Source organism: Ursus americanus, chromosome 5, assembly GCF_024610735.1.
Source record: "Ursus americanus isolate L20-20 chromosome 5, mUrsAme1.1.p, whole genome shotgun sequence".
In the NCBI taxonomy this organism is placed as follows: Eukaryota; Metazoa; Chordata; class Mammalia; order Carnivora; family Ursidae; genus Ursus; species Ursus americanus.
This window is the reverse complement of record NC_142131.1, coordinates 1,717,930-1,734,475: the sequence shown is the minus strand read 5'-3', so window position 1 is coordinate 1,734,475 and position 16,546 is coordinate 1,717,930. Positions and strand designations below refer to the sequence as shown.

At 39.2% G+C, this 16,546-nt stretch overlaps 1 protein-coding gene across 1 annotated transcript in view; it reads left to right on the top strand.

Annotated features, from left to right (window-relative positions):
- The window catches only part of CAMK4 (calcium/calmodulin dependent protein kinase IV), a 224,943-nt gene that overhangs the window by 113,767 nt on the left and 94,630 nt on the right, over window positions 1-16,546 (top strand). Inside the window, exons 3-4 of the mRNA XM_045777285.2 lie at window positions 9,723-9,785; window positions 11,713-11,795. Of these exons, the coding sequence (XP_045633241.2) occupies window positions 9,723-9,785; window positions 11,713-11,795 (146 nt within the window). The remainder of the gene's footprint in view (window positions 1-9,722; window positions 9,786-11,712; window positions 11,796-16,546) is intronic.

Sequence of the window (16,546 nt, the reverse complement as noted above, 5' to 3'; positions counted from 1 at the left end):
CAATAATGATCCACAACAATTGTGGATAGCAGTTATTATCTCTATTTTATCTATGAAGAAATTGAAATAATCCTCAGACAAGATAAGTGATTTTATCAAGGACTGTAAATGGCAGAATTAGAATTCAAGTTGCATTTTAAAGTAAAGTACAACCATGGACGTTCATTACAGAATTATTCATATTAGTAGCAAATTTTAAGAAATCCTAAGTATCTAGTGATAAAAATAGTCATTGATGACACTGGAGCATTAGGAAAGTATTTTATATTCTGCTTGTGAATGATAGGTATCCATGAAATTTTATGGTATTTTTCATGAAAATTAAACAAAACTATCTCTCCATATTTGAGTATGTAAAGAAACACTCAGAGTTTAAAAAGTTGAAAGAAAATGAACGAAAATGCTAATAATGGCTGTGTTACAATGGTGGGTTTGTTCCTCACTCTTATGTTTTATATTTCACATTTTTTTTTTACTGTGGCTATGATACTTCTCTAAAAATTTATACTACCTCTTTATTTTCTTCCAGCCCTGGCAACATGCCCCCAAAAAGAGAATTTGGGAGGCTGACATTCCATTCCTTTTTTTATCACAGGGTATCAACTTCTTTTTTGCATGGATCTGACTGTGCTGGTGTTGACGTGCCCTTATCAGGGAATCTAGGGGAGTAAGGACCCAGCAAAGCTTTCCTTTGAACTGTCCCCCAGCAGGCACAGAGACAAAGCAGAGAATTTGCAGTCACATCCCTCTACTTCTCTGCGGCCCGTCCCAAGGACCTCCCAGCTTCTCCTTCAGGAGCGCATAGTGCACTCCAGCTCACGTGGCTACCAGTTTCTGATTTTCATCATTTCCTCTTCTTTTAATCTTTTCTCTCATTGTGTTTAATACAAAGCATTGATCACCCAAATAAAGGCATGCTGTGCTGTTTGAAGAACAGGCCTCCTTTTGGCAGCTTGACAAGCTCTGTATCCTATAGTGGCGAAGAGGAGCAGACATGAAACATCACTCTCTGCTGCAGTGACTCCACCAAAGCTTTTACTCTTACTTATTATTTCTTGGAACATTCCTCATTTACCTTGGGGGCAAGGCATTCTCCACTCTATTAGTATCAATAACACAACAAAAAATGGCATATAGATTCGAATGACAAGAGAACGGACTAAGCAATTCTAATCTCAACTAACCAAAGCTGTGAAACCAGGGATCTTTTCTTTGAGCCACCCATCTCTTGTATGCAAACACTAGCTTCATCCTTCATTCATTCATTCATTCATTCATTCATTCATTCATTCAACAGATTATTGTATACCAGGCATTGGTAAACAATGCTGGGAATACTGATGTGTAGAAAATGGACAAAACCCTGGTGTCATAGAGCTTGTGTTCTGTTACTGTATGTTGGCTAATTGAATGTAAATTTAAAAAAAGAAAAAATGATTAGTAATTAAATGATAACATAGATATTATAAATGTTATAAATAGATTAGAGTGATATGATTCATGGTGTATGTATAAATGTGTATGTATGTGTAGTCACTTTTGATGGAGTGTCCAGGGAAGGCCTCTCAGGTACTCTCTGAGAAGTCAGAAGGTCTTGTGAAAGAGGAAGTAGCAAGTGCAAAGGCTTTGGAGTCTGGTCTAGTGCTTGAAGGACCTGTGTAGAGAGAAAAATGACATCAGATCAAAAGGGCGAGGCTAAGCCGCCCAGAGTTTTATGGTCCGTGGTAAAGAGTTTGCATTTATTCTAAGCACAATGAATGCCAGTAAAGCCATTTGAGTTGGAGAGTGACATGATCTGATTTATAAAGACATCACTCTGGCTTGTGTGCAGAGGGAATGATTGTAAAGGGTAAGAATCCAAGCAGAGAGATTAGTTAGGAAGTATTTCAATACTTCTGCAGCCTTTAAAGTAGAAGAAAAACCAGACCAGAATGGTGACATGGAATAATCAATTTTATTTGAAGAATGGAGTGATCAAATATATCAAATGCTGCTGACAGGATAAGATGAGTAGTTTGGCTCCAAGTGCTCCTCCAAGGAGGCTACTGATTTTTTTTCTATAAGAGCAGTTTGGAGGAGTTCTTGGGATGAAGCCAGACTGGGTTGCACTGACAAATACAAGGGGGTGGGTGGAGGAAGTGGAGAAAGAAAGCAGAGACAACTCTGGAGAGTTTTTCTGTGGTGGGAAGCAGAGAAATGCCTTGAATGCAGGAAGAGAGGTGAGGCACAGAGGGATGAGGTCTCTTTAAGGATAAGAGGTATTAAATCAGGTTTGCCCCCATATATTCTTAATCCCAGGGAGAGATACAAAGATGCAATAATGGGAAAAGAGCTGGTGAAAGATGTGAAGTCTTTTCTACTTTATATATGGTGTTTTCTCCGTTCTTTTCTGTGGTAAGCCAAATCTGTTTCTAGTGAGAGTCTAGCATGAGCCAAATCTTTTGTATAAACTTGTTCAGCTTGTCATCTCTCCCAGGAATATTTTAAGCCTGTTTCATTCACTGTAAAATAAAAGGCTGTTCCTTGTGAAAGAATTTCTGGCATCTGTGAGCAGAAAGGCTTAGATTTTAGACTGTAGGAATGAGGGAGCGAGGTACCTCCCTTGAAGGAGGCTGCCCTGTTCTGAATCTACTTGACTATAGAGACTTCACGTTCTTAAATATAAGCATCTTTCTTTCTGGTTTGAACTTCACAGAGCCGTTCTTGTCTTGCCTAAACTCTATTCCTATCCTCGGGCTCCTCCTCCATTGGAAAGCTCTACTTCTCTCCTTTTTGCCCTGCCAGTTAAGAGTCTACAGGGAGTAGGAGGCGGCTATTAACAGAACTATCAAAAAATGAGTTTCACAGTTTTCAAAACCAAGCTTATTTGATTGACATGCTTTATTAGAGTTTGTCTTCCCGTACTGGTGAGAACAAGGGTGGTATTATGCTAGTCACTGTTAAATGTAAAATAAGATATTGGTTCCTCTACAGTTAATATCTCCTTCCTGTCCCATCCCATCATGTCCAATGCTCATCACTGCCTCCACCCCTGAACCATCACCTCCAGTGTGCCGCTGCCCCTTTCATTCTCCTCTCTACTGGGTCCAAACTCACACTGAAGGATCAGGGAGAAGAGCGTTCAAGAAAGAAGACTATCTAGTACAAAGTGAAAAGGCCCAGAAATGGAAAAGATTTTGGCTTCTTCAGAGATGAGTTGGATGATTAGTGAGCTGGAATGAAAGAGGACAGCTAGTAGGTGAGTTCAGTACCACGGACAGGGCCAGAATGTTGCGAGCATCTTTCGGAACCTGCTCCCCTAGTTTTCCCTCCTCAGGAAGCGGCAATTTTATGTTTCCCATTTCTGAAGCTGAAAAACTTGTAGTCAACTTTTACACTTTACTTTCTCTTACATCCCATAGCCGGTCCATCTGCAAATACTGTTTTCTCTTCCTTAAAATTATCCATCTGCTTCATACCTCTGTCATCCCTACCAAACCTCCACAATCTCTCCCTGGAATAACTGCTCTGACTTGTTATTGCATGTCCCTGCTTTGACTCTTTCCATTATCCTCACCTCTGTAAGATTCAGAGCATCTTTTTTTTTTTTTTAAGAGAGGGCGGGGAGAGGGGCAGAAGAAGAGGGAGAGAGAAAAATCTCAAGGCCCCACACTGTGTGGAGCCCTATGTGAGACTCAGTCACAGAACCCTGAGGTCATGACCTGAACCAAAATCAAAAGTCAGATGCTTAACTGACTGAGACACCCAGGCTGACCTCAGAGTATCCTTTTAAAACTTAACTAAGATCCTGTCATTCATTTCTCAAAACCTTCCAGTTGTGTCTGACCTCTCCTGTACTAAAATGCCAAGTTCTTACCTGGTTGACACGGCTCTTTATAACCTGACTCCTGGTCATGAGGAGGTTCCATCATCATCTACTACTTTCCTCCTCTGTCACTTTGCTTTGGCCTCCTTGCTGTCACTCATAGCTGAGGGCCTTTGTGTTTGCTGTTTCTGTGTCTGAAACACCCCTTCCTCAACTCCAAGTGGCTATGTACCTTGTTACCTTGTCAGAGAGACCTTTCCTAACCATCCATCTCAAATAGCATCCTTCACCACCCCATGTCCTTTACCTTTTTTTTCCTTCCTTAGTATTTATCAACTCTGGACCTTTTATTTATTTACTTCTTCTTTTCTTTTTATCTTCACTAGAACAGAAGCTTCTTAGGACATAAAATTCCTAGGAAGTTTATCTGTTTTGTTCACTGCTGTATCCTCATGCCCAAAATAACATCTGCATGTAGTGGGTGCTCAAAAATATTTGTGGAATAAATGGATGAAATTAACTGGATACAGATGTATATAGATTGACAGATTGGATGATGAGAAGATTGTGTTCTCTTTGTATTGTTTATACCTTCTCAGTGGATTAGAAGCAAGGCTGTGATAGGAGAGTGAAGGGAGGAGGGAGTATTGGATATTAGAGGAGAGAAAGTGTAAAGTGTTCTGTTGCAGAGTGGGGAGCTGAGGCTCCCTTGAGATTTGGGGTCATAAATTAAAAATGAGACCAGTCGATTGTTGTACATTTTATTCCAGACACCAGTTCAGACACAGACGTGGAGTAAAAGAAAAGTTGAGTTTAACGAATTTAAGGGTTTTACCTGGCAAGTCCAACAGAAAAAGATAAGGCAAAGGAGTTGGGAGACTATGCAGATCAGTGCTTTTCCTAATGGACCATGGAATTTATGTAAGAGCTGAAAAGACAAGAGGTAGAAAGCAGAGAGTGTGAGGTTTCAAATCAGTATTTTTGAAGTGGTGTAACTGATGGTAATGATAAAGCCTGGGATATGACCATGGGAATGGTTTACTAAGAGTGGAGGAAGAAATCGTTAGATTTGAAGAAATGGCAAAGAAACTAGAGGCAAGGATGTTGATAGGATCATTCACGTGAAAGTTGAAGTTGTTAAGAATGATGACAGGATCAGTGGTTGAAATAAAGATGCTGAAACATGCTGAAATCTTCAGTATTGGATGAATAACGAGATAGGAAGATAACGAAAACAAAAAAAGGTTGCAAGTCATGTTGGCTGATGGCAGACATTTCAAAACAGCTGAGATTTTAGGGGGACAAAGGAGGAGAAATGGTTTAGGTATAGCAATGGGGAACAAGAAGGACACCTATCTTTCCAGACCCTGTGGTACATTTCCTATTGGGACAAAAATAAGACACTGCTTGAGAAGATGATGAAAAAAGTAAGGTATCATGAGATGTCCAGGTTTCCATTAGGTCAAAAATATAAAGGGAATAATTTTAACTTGGTTAAAATTCCATAGTTATTGAAGATACCAGCCTCAGTATTTTTATCTGTGTACCACATTTTATTTTTGCATGTTCAAACAGTAGTTCTTAGTTTTTAGATCCTTGTAGGCTAAGACTGTCATTCTTGAATTTAACAAAGTGCCAGCTGTCAAGTCTTTTCACCAAGCATGTTAGTGCCAACATATACTTGTTGATATGTCAGAAAACAGGATGCTAAATTAAGCAAAGCTCTGCAGAAGAGAATTGTGAAAATTAAAAGACACTTGTCTGCTTATTTATTTATTCACTAATAATTTGTATTTTGCCTTTTTCCACAAAGTGGTTGAGGAGCACAATTCTGTACTTCACATTATGTTCTTCTGTCATTGCTCAAACCACAAAGGAGCCTAAGAAGCCAGAGAAGGAATAGAGCGACAAGACTTATGGTCTCAATCCCCACAAAGAACATGAGATGAGCCTGAGCATTTGATGTGGAAATGTACTTGACTGAATCCTAGAAGCAGAGTAGTAGTCTCTACTCATACAGGTTACCCCAACTCACCAAGAGTATTTAAAATCCCAGAGTCCGGGGCGCCTGGGTGGCACAGCGGTTAAGCGTCTGCCTTCGGCTCAGGGCATGATCCCGGCGTTGTGGGATCGAGCCCCACGTCAGGCTCCTCCGCTATGAGCCTGCTTCTTCCTCTCCCACTCCCCCTGCTTGTGTTCCCTCTCTCGCTGGCTGTCTCTATCTCTAACAGATAAGTAAAAAATCTTTAAAAAGAAAATAAGTAAAATCCCAGAGTCCACATCTGAGATGCCCAGGTGCCTCAAGTCCACCAGAAATCTGGTGTTAAAAAATCCTCTTTTTCTCCTCAATTTCTTTACCACCTCTGCCTTCATGCATCATTCCCACAGTGCAGAAACTCGTTTCCTTTTCTTTCCCTAAGTCCTCATTATCTCTTCTTCACATATTTTTCAATCCTTTCCCCCTTCTTTTCTACAACCTTCTCATCCCCAGCACAGGAGTGTATCTGCTGTCTATCTTAATGAAGGGTCCATGTTTGATTAACTCTGTTCCAGTGCTGGAGCCTTTTTCTTTGATGTTGCTCTAGAATTATGCCTTTTACCCATTTCTTTTTCTTCCCCACATGGAGAAAGATAGTAAAATTGGGATTTCTTTCAATATTAAGGAAAGACTTGAGTTCTGTGAAGTTTTGAAAACTATACACATCTGTATAATAACCACTTTAATTGTTTTATTAATTTTTTCTTATGTATAATCTTCCAAAATTATGTTTTATATTGAAAGTATCTCAGGGGCGCCTGGGTAGCGCAGTCGTTAAGCGTCTGCCTTCGGCTCAGGGCGTGATCCCGGTGTTCCGGGATCGAGTCCCACATCGGGCTCCTCCGCTGGGAGCCTGTTTCTTCCTCTCCCACTCCCCCTGCTGTGTTCCCTCTCTCACTGGCTGTCTCTGTCACATAAATAAATAAAATCTTTAAAAAAAAAAAAAAAGAAAGTATTTCAAAAGCCATTAAAATTGGATGTTTCAAAGGTGATTTTATGAGGATGAAAGTAGATATTTCTTTGAATCTTTAGGGCAATTTAAATAGAGGAGCCAAAATAGGTTTTAAGAAAAACCCCATGTGCCCAATCCATTTCAAGTTGGCAACTAGAACAATAAAACAATATAAGTGGAAGACAAAGCCCTTAATGATTAGCAGTAAAATTCCGTAAATTTAGAGAGGCAGCACTGTAATCCCTGCTTGTCAATCTGGCTTACTCTATGACAGATAAACACTCAAGAAGGCACTGTGACTGGACCAACTCCTTTGGGCTTCCTCAGAGTCCTTCTGTCTACCAGTCTTCCGGACTCGGGAGAGCTGGATTGCCCGCTCTGTCCACTGCGTGCAGTTTGGCCAACCGGACACACACCTGAAACTTCTGACCCTTCCAGCCGCTTCTAGATTTGAATGAGATATAACACCTCATGAGGAGGACTATGGCATCACAACTGCCGAAGAGACTGTATGTGCAGCCTAAGAGTCTGGAAAATTACCACCGCAGGGCCAGATTTCACCTGTGGGCAACAGGAGAAGTAGGTTCCAAGGCAGGTGAATTCTCTCTCCTTCCTATGAACTTCTTCAAGGCATGATGGCCTGGTACAGCTCCTCGGGACAAGTACTGTGTGCCAGGTGGATGCAACTGCCCGTATGACCTGCTGTTTCTTTACAACTCATTGGGACACAGTAGCCAGTGTGCTGACTGCATTGTGTCACCTTGCTGGATGTCCCTGTGTCCCTGCTCTAACTGCACCTTCCAAATAAAACACCAGCATGTTGATCCTTGCCTCACATCGGTTTGCTGGGGAACCTAGGCTAAATACATCCCCTAACTTAGAATTTTAGTAATAAACGTTATATATTTTATAATTGTAAATTGTTAGTAACAAAAAACTACCATTCTTCAAGGTATTTTGTAAATAGTGAAGGTAGTTTTATGGGTTTCAGTTTTGTAATATTGACGTGTTAAATCCATCTGTTGATGCTTCTGAAGATGCTAGTTATAGTAGCACTTGGAGACTAATTTCAGGTTGCAATAATGACTGTTCGCATAGCTGCCCAATGACTTTTGTGGTGGACTTGACAGTTATTTTCTAGAAAAACATCCCTGATTCTGAGTGGCAAGGTCAGGGCTCAGTCCCTCTCTTGGCCTTCCCAGGGGCTTGGAGGGGGAAGTCAGAAGCGGGAATGAAACACTAATTTCTGGAACAAGAGGAATATTGGAAAGATGTGAGATGCTGTGGCGTGAAGGTGCACACCTGTGTGACCTTCAAGATGTGATACCTGTGGAGGAATCACTTCCCAAAGCAGGACCATCTAGGAACTCAGACTTCATTTCAAAAAGATAGCAAGTGACCCTGAGTTTCTCTCTGGGGAAGACTTACTGACCTCAGTCTTGTCTTGTCATGACACATCACTCGTTTATCTGTCCATTTCTCTTTTGTCAGCTTCTCCTTTTCAAATCTACCTGCTCTTGGTTTCCTTGGTTGGCATCGCTCTGACTTGTAGTCCGGGTTTTGTCACTCAGCGTATTCTCTTCGGATTGGCTTTTCATGCACCATTTTAAAATTTTTAAAAACATTATGTAATAATGAAAAATAGATTTATTTTGTAATAGTGAGGAAATCCTTATTCACCTGAAGAGAAGATTGTGATAGAAACATCCACTGCATGATTCCTCCTATATGAGGCATCTACAATAGTCCAACTCATAGAAGTAAATACAAAATCATGGTTACCAGTGGATGAGTGAAGGGGAAGATGGGGAGTTGTTAAAGGGTTATAAAGTTACAGTTGTACAATATGAGTAAGCGCCAGAGATCTCTTTTACAACATAATGCCTATAGTTAACAATAAAGTCTTGTGTGTTTAAATATTTGTTAAGAAGGTAGATCTCATTTTAAGTGTTCTTACCACAAACACACACACACACACACACGCAGCACAAAAGGACTCAAGAAACTTTTGGAGGTTATGTGATTACCTTGTGGTGATCACAAGCATATACATATGTCCAAACTCACCAAATTATATACATTAATTATGTGTGATTTTTTTGGGTACCAGTTATACTTCAGTAAAGCTGGAAAAAATAATAAAAATGATTAAAAAAATCAAGGTAATCTGTATCCACATTTTTTCTTCATAAGCATCTGCAGAAACTGAACTAGAGCATGAGGCAAGAACTCTTTGGCAGAGATCTGTCAGTGTCATCTGCCTGTTCTAGCAATGCCTATCTTTTTCACAGATCTTTCGTTTGATACAAGTAGAGTATTAAAAACGGTCACTGGTAGTGGCAGACTCTATCCTCTTTTGCTGTCACAATTTCAGAGAAAAAGAGAATACCTCTTTCTTGATTATTTGAGCAAAATTTCTGGGGAGGGCCCTGATTGGGATGACTCAGGTCTGGCAGATATCTCTGACCCAATCATGGTGGCCAGGGAAGAGAATTCTGATTGATTCGGCTGCGTGATATGCCCACCTCTGTGTGAGAAAGGCAGGTGAAGTGATTGACAGCTCCAGTGGGTTTGGGACAGGGATTCACAAAAGAAAAGAAGAGGAGGAGGAAACAGGTTGATATGAACCTGTGCCTCAGTGGTGAGAGCAGTGATTTTTGAAATAGGGCCATGCAAGAGGTTTGACAAGTTGTGATCCACATTTGTAACTAGTTCTACTTTATGTCTGAAGCAGAGAAGGAAGACATACAACTGAAAAGGCGTTGGGGGGGGGGGAGGAAAGACACACAAAAGCTTAAGAATGAGCCTGTCTGCCAATTACCTGATTCACCCAGGTGGTTATTGCCATTTCTGATTCTCTGCTACAGTTAAGGCATTTCTAAGGTGGGAGTTTCTTTTCAGTTTCTCTCTTTCATTTTGCCTTCTAGGTGGACAAAAAAATCGTAAGAACTGAGATAGGAGTTCTTCTTCGCCTCTCACATCCAAACATTGTAAGTGGTTTTTAATCTACTATTGCAAATAATCTTCAAAGTTGTAGACTGGGATTTTTGTTCTTTGCTGCCGGTGCTGATAACGAGAAGGAGATACTTCTACCACCAATCAGTAGCCACCGTGGCCTACCTCCTGTCCTAGTCTGATCACATTTTTCAATTCTTTAGTTGAATCAATCTTAAAAATAATACCACTCGAAAGAGTTTCAAAATGGACTGATCAGCCATATATATCATTTTTGTTTTCATGCATGAAAGGATAACTAAAAATTGAAGAGTTTTGTTTCACTCTAATAAAACACTGGCTTTTCCCTTTTGTGTGTCTATCTTATTAATATGCCATTGCTGAAAAAGCCTGTGAAGAAAATGCATTGCTTTCCAAAGTCATTTCAGTCTCCTTTGAGAGAATATCTACTTCAGAAACAATGTGAAGATTCAAATAAATGATGTACTTGAATGGGAAAAATAAAATGTCCTCAGAAGCTGTGCTCTAGGCTATGTCCAGACAAAGGCGCTGAGGGAAAGGTCTGGCAAAAGCTTTCTTGAGCCAATGAAGTGAAAAGAGCAAAATCATTTTCCAGTCCATAACTTGAATTGAGCCAACTACTTAAAGAAAATATTTTACTCATTTCTTTGAGAAAATTGCAGCGTCCAGGAGGATGACTAACCTGCAGTACTTAGGCTCCAAGCAAAGTGCTTAAAACTTAACGTATGCGTTAGCAATGCAGGCAGCTATAAATAACAGAAAACTTGAATATGGTAGTCTAAACAAGTATTTTCTTTATGTTATAATCAGAAGGCAGGCTGTTGCTAGCATTGGTTCAGCTCCTCAGTGATGCCATTCAGGACCTAGACGTCTTCCACACTCAATGCTTTTCCCTCACAGTCCTAAATGGCTGCTCCACAGTCTTCACAAGTCTTCAGGCCTGTACTCTAGAGAGAAAGAATCAGAAAGGCCTCACCAACAGGGTATGAAGAGAAGAGGAGAGGCTTTTCCAGAACTTACAGCTGCAGCAGAATTCTCTCCAGATTTTATTGGCCAGAGCTGGCCACAAGACCATCACTCTTCACTGCAGGAGACTGGAAAATTGGGGAACAGAACTATAGTAAACAGCTTAGACCAATAATGATCTGTAATTTGAGGCTAGGCACCTTGCTTCCCTAAACAAAGTCTGTTTACAATTAAGTAGGGGGAAGGAGCTTTGGGTAAGTAATAAATAAAAATTGCCACATACAATCACCACTTTTACATTATCCATCTTTTCCTTTCAACGAAAAGCCAGTGTGGAATTTTCCCCAAATATAGATCAGTTCTGGTCACTAGATTCTCCAGTATATTGAGGAAAATATCCAAAATTGGATGGATTATCTGAATATGATGAAAACCCTGTTATAATCAATCAAATCAATGCCATTGCTACTTTTCTGAGGATCCCTTTATCCACCAGCAACTTTTTTGCTGTTGAGAGATAACCTTTCCATAGATAGACTTTAACCTGGTCCTGTTCTGCTTCAAACCCCAAACCAGGTTCCTGTTCAGGAGAAAGAAGCATTTACATCACGAGGAACCATGATGCTTTCAAATAGTTCAAGAAGTTTTGTTTCTTGCTTTTGTTTTTTAATTCTGTAACAATTCAGAAATTGTGATGTTTTGGCAAAATTTAGGAAGTGTTTCTAAGACAGGTATCTTTTAGCTGTCAAAAGGATAAACATAAAAACTCAAAAGGACTTTTAAGGAAATGAGGTAACTGATAAAAACAACCAGAGAGTGACAGATGGCTGCTTGTTATCAGAATGTGAGACCTTTATTGACGATGGTCCAATGTATTACTATTACAGAGAGTGTTGTTGTAGTCATAGCGTTAGCTTTTTCCTAGAAAGTTGAAAATAAGGAATTTATGATTTATTTTTTACTATCTTTTCCCAGATAAAACTGAAAGAGATCTTTGAAACCCCTACAGAAATCAGTCTGGTCCTGGAACTGGTCACAGGAGGAGAACTGTTTGACAGGTGAGTTGGTTCTAGAAATCTAACCAGAGACAGTTTTTGCTTCCAGGCACCAAAAGGTATCAAAGGGAAATTTCTCCTGACAATTTTCATAATGACATATCATGCCACTTGATAAATTCTACTAAAATAAGTCATAAGAGGAGTACAGAATAGAGAGAGTGTGTTACTTGCTATGATGTGGGTAGGTGAAAATTTGTGTTGCTTAGTGAGTAAAAAATGAAACACTGTAATATCAGTTGCAAACATTTACTTTCCCAATAAAAACAGATTTCTAGAGTCATTCTAAATTTAAGCTAAATGGTAGCATTTATGAGAATATTTCATGAGAAAATATTTGATGAAAATTGTAGGAAGTTAAACATGTAATAATAGTATTCTCTGTTAGGATTCAAAAGCTCATAAAAATCAATATTCTTCAACTAATTATTTTTAGGCCTACTTTCTCTATTAGGCTGTTTAGAGTTCTAAGATGCAGAGTAAAACGTGTTCTGTTATATCCAATTATAGCCAATTTTAGTTGTCTGGTCATATGCTCATCACTCAAGGCAGAGTTTGAGGATGCCAGGGAGCAGGTCTGGAAATCTGGTAGAGCGTAATATAGGCAAACATTATGTACAAGAGACAGAACCTTTCAGTTTTAAGTGCAGCCCTTTGCTGTGCTCATTGAGGTAATCAAAAAAGAATGGAATTGGAAGAAGACAGAGTGACTAAGTAGGTACATTTTAGAAATGGTTAGAAGCTGTGCACTGATAACAAAGTTTTTGTTGGTTAAGAGAGAAGTGGGGTGCAGAAAGAAGACAGGAGAAAGATTGAGGGAACTGCTGATAAAGCCTGAGTGCCTGCAGCACAGTCAGTTCTCAATAAATGTTTGCTGAATGAATGAGCAACTGCTATAATGAATGGACTCCAAGGAGAAAGATCTGCAGGGGATAGGGTTAGAATGTGTCTGGGAAGAAGCACTCCTACCCTTCCTCCCCACCCCAGCTCTACCTGGTTCAGCTTGCTGCCTGCTTCAAGAGCTTCCAAAGGTATTCGTGTTAGTTTTCAAAGGTTCTGTCTGTTTTTAGTGTTCCCCGGTGCAGATTCGGATCTTCTGATAGCGCGGAGTAAAAGTGGTCCCGTTTGATTGGCGCTACACACGTATCTTCAGCAGATACATGATTTTGCTCATATATACATTGACATTTTCTCAGAACAAGTTATATGAATTATCAGACATTAAAGATTGTAACATTTTAAGTCTATCCATACTTTACAAATAAATGAGTCAACTTTGGGAAGTGGATCTCAGCGGCCTGAAGACGTCCTTCTGTGGCGCTGGCTGATAGTCATTTGGATTCATGGGTCCAGATCCTGACTTAAAGGGCAAATACTTAAGCTAGAGCGATTTGCTTACCTCTCTGAAACTCAGAACAAATTTGAAGGGATTCTACGCTGCTAAGAAACCCGAGACACTGATCCACCAGAAGAATAGTTTTGTTCTAAGATCATCATGTTCCCTTTGTGCTTAGTGAAGACTCTTCTGGTCTAATTTGCTTGAATGTTACCAGAATTGGCCAGATATCAGGAAGATGGGTAGGAGAAGGAAGGGAAGAATGAAGGGGCGGGAAACAGAAGGGGGAATGAAGCATGAGAGACTGTGGACTCTAGGAAACAAACTGAGGGCTTCAGAGGGGACGGGGGTGGGGGAATGGGCTAGGCCGGTGATGGGTATTAAGGAGGGCATGTATTGCATGGTGCACTGGGTGTTATATGCAAGTAATGAATCATGGAACTTTACATCAGAAACTAGGGATGTACTGTATGGTGACTAACATAATATAATAAAAAATTATTATTAAAAAAAAAGGAATTGGCCAGATATGGCTTCTTTTTCCACACCTCTATAGCTAACTCTTTCGTAGACATATTTCTTCTTTAGGCATTAACGGGGTCAATTTATAGTTAGATCCTGATGCCTTTGGAGCCATGAGGGTCTCTCTAAAAGAGAACTAACATATGTCTCTGCTAATTGTGGTCTATCAGAGAGAAACACTATGTTCTTCAATTGTAAATAACTGCAGGACAGGAATGTCACACTAAAGCTGTCATCTACCAATAGCACTTACTATTTACCTACTTACCTCTATTTGTTTGAATTATTTTTGAAGCAAGTCTCTTTCTGTCCCTCTCCAGCCTTTTTTTCTTGAAAAGATTCTGGTTCTCTCATCTTGTAGTCTGGTTGATGTGATGGCATGGAGTTAATTCAGCTCTAGATAAAAATGAAAAACTAAATATTGTTGATAAATTTCATTTACAGAGATAAATGGATGAAATGTTCAGATTTAACCGAAGATATCTAAAGAATGGCAGACAGCCAGTAAAGCACTCAATCACTTATAAACTCTTAGCGGTCTTAGATCATAGACTTTTTCCCCTCAAATATTGTTGTCCACATATCTGTTGCCATATCTGCTTTGAACTTGGTTTCTCCATTAGGTTACTTAATTCTATAGTTATCTTTAAAATTGTATCAAGCCTAAAATATATCCTGCATTATTATCCATGTATTGCTTTCTTTCTTGAGAGTTAAAAATCATAATATGGTCTCTTTTTCCTGTACTTAGGTCAAAACTAAATTTATTTAATTGTGATCAAAATCCATTCCTGTTTTAATGATGATGTTAATAGTTTCTAATGAATGAACTAATGGAGCAATTGATGAAGAAATAATTATGTTAGTCTTTTATAGTCAAAATGGTTGTATTTTATTAGCAAAAAATCTATTCCATGTTGCTTCTAAAATTAGTGATAAGCATAGTAGAAATCCAAGTGGAATCTGCTGTTTCATGTTGAATATAAATAGTAAGTTGCATAGGACAATTGATTAAAATTTTTGGAATAAAGTCAGTGATTTTTTGTGTCCAAGAAAATCTCCCCAAAGCCCTTTACAAAGTTATGATATCATGGGAAAAAGGAAGCTCTAGAGCTTTTCTGTTTCATCCTTCTCGATCTCATCATAATTCTTAGAAATTCACTGCATTTTTTAAGTGGATACAATGTGAGGTTGTTTGCTTTAAGAGTAAGTTTTCAAATTTTTTTTTCAGAAAATGATTGTATTTTAAAGCAGCTATTTAGCAGTAGCCTTACACTGATCTGATTAAAATTTTGAAGAAGTATTTTTTCTCCTGACTTTTGTCTGACTCCAGTATCAGAATATATTATGGCTTTTTAACTTGTCTTTTTTCTGTTTTCTCCTTGGGTTTTTGCTTGTCTGATTATGCTTGTTCAAATGCCAAACATTATGCATAAAAGATTTTGGAGTATGAGGCTTGAAATGTTGTAACCTTCCAAAAAAGCAGATTTTCTTTTGCAGGCAGTTAAGGTAAGGAGCAGATCACTTTAATCCAATCAGATATTGGGTTGATTCAAAGCTGGGGTTCCTGAAGGCAGATCTATTTCTTGTCAACTCTTACTCATAGCGTTTTGCTCTTTAAGGGTTCCAATTTAAGTCAGGAGATTGTTCCAGGGCCCCCTTTCTTGACAGACCCTAAATGCCAACTTCTGTTCCCTCCATCCTGTGAGATGGCCAGAAGCTTTGTTCGTCTTCTCAGCCTGTTTGCTACTGATGTCGAGTCAGTAAATGCCTTAAAGGGAAAGCAGAGGCATCCAGTGTTAAGTTTGCTTTGCTGGGTTTTTCTTCTCTCCTGGATCTTGGCTCCTGAAGCCTTCACTTCCTTGGTAACTCTCTGATGTCTTCAAATATATTTTTAAAAAAATATGTTATTTAGCTTGTTTTCATTGTTCTTTCCTAGAGGCTTGTCTCCCCCACTGTTGCTGAGAACAAAAAATCAATATATTTGGTTTTTAAAGTCCTTTCCCAGACACTATGTTTTCCTCTTTTATAGCAATCCTTTGGGGTAGGGAGGATGAAAAGCATTGTCCCCACTTTACAGATATGGCAACTGAGAATGAGGAAAGGTAAATGATCTTCCCAAATCAGGCAGCCAGACTGTCTTCTGGTCTAGCTCTGCTTCCTCATGCAGCCTCGCTGTCTTTCTTATTGAATCCAGTTAGTCCCTTTCAAATCATTTCCAAGAGAGTAAACTATTGTTTATTTTATTTATGGAGAATCATGGTGTATTTGTTGGTCCTATGCAAAGCTATATATTTAGCCCCACTCAATCACTCTTCATGTGTTTTGAGGTATTATTCTATTTTTTTCAAGAGAATAAACTGAGGAAATTAAGTCATAAAGGCAGGCTTGAAACTCAGGTCTATTTGACTACAAACTTTTTTTTTTCAGTTTTCCAAGCTGAAAATATTCTTTGTAAAAACTGCAAGTGGTCCAAAAGCAAGAGAGGTAGTGGTTATGTTTGGGGACTATGCATTTAGCCTATTAATCATCTGACGGAGTCTTAGTGTATCAGTCCTTAGAGTCATCTCTACTTCAGCATTTCAGGTCTCCTACTGTTGGTGGAAATGGAATTTTCAGGACATTGCCGTTTGAAAAAAATCCAGAAACAGAACTTAGGGTTTTTTCTTGCCCAGTCTCCGTAGAGTTGTGCCATGGTTAGTATTGAGATTAACCAAATGCAGAGTACATCTGAATTTATAGACTGTTGTGTCAAAAATTGGTCATTGATGTACTTGTTTAAAGTGAAGATCTATAAAATCTGGTTGTCTAAAAAGGATAATTAGTCACTATAACGAGGGCCATTTTTGAGTGCCTGCTGGGGTCCTGGCAGTGGCGGGGCATTTTACTAACCATG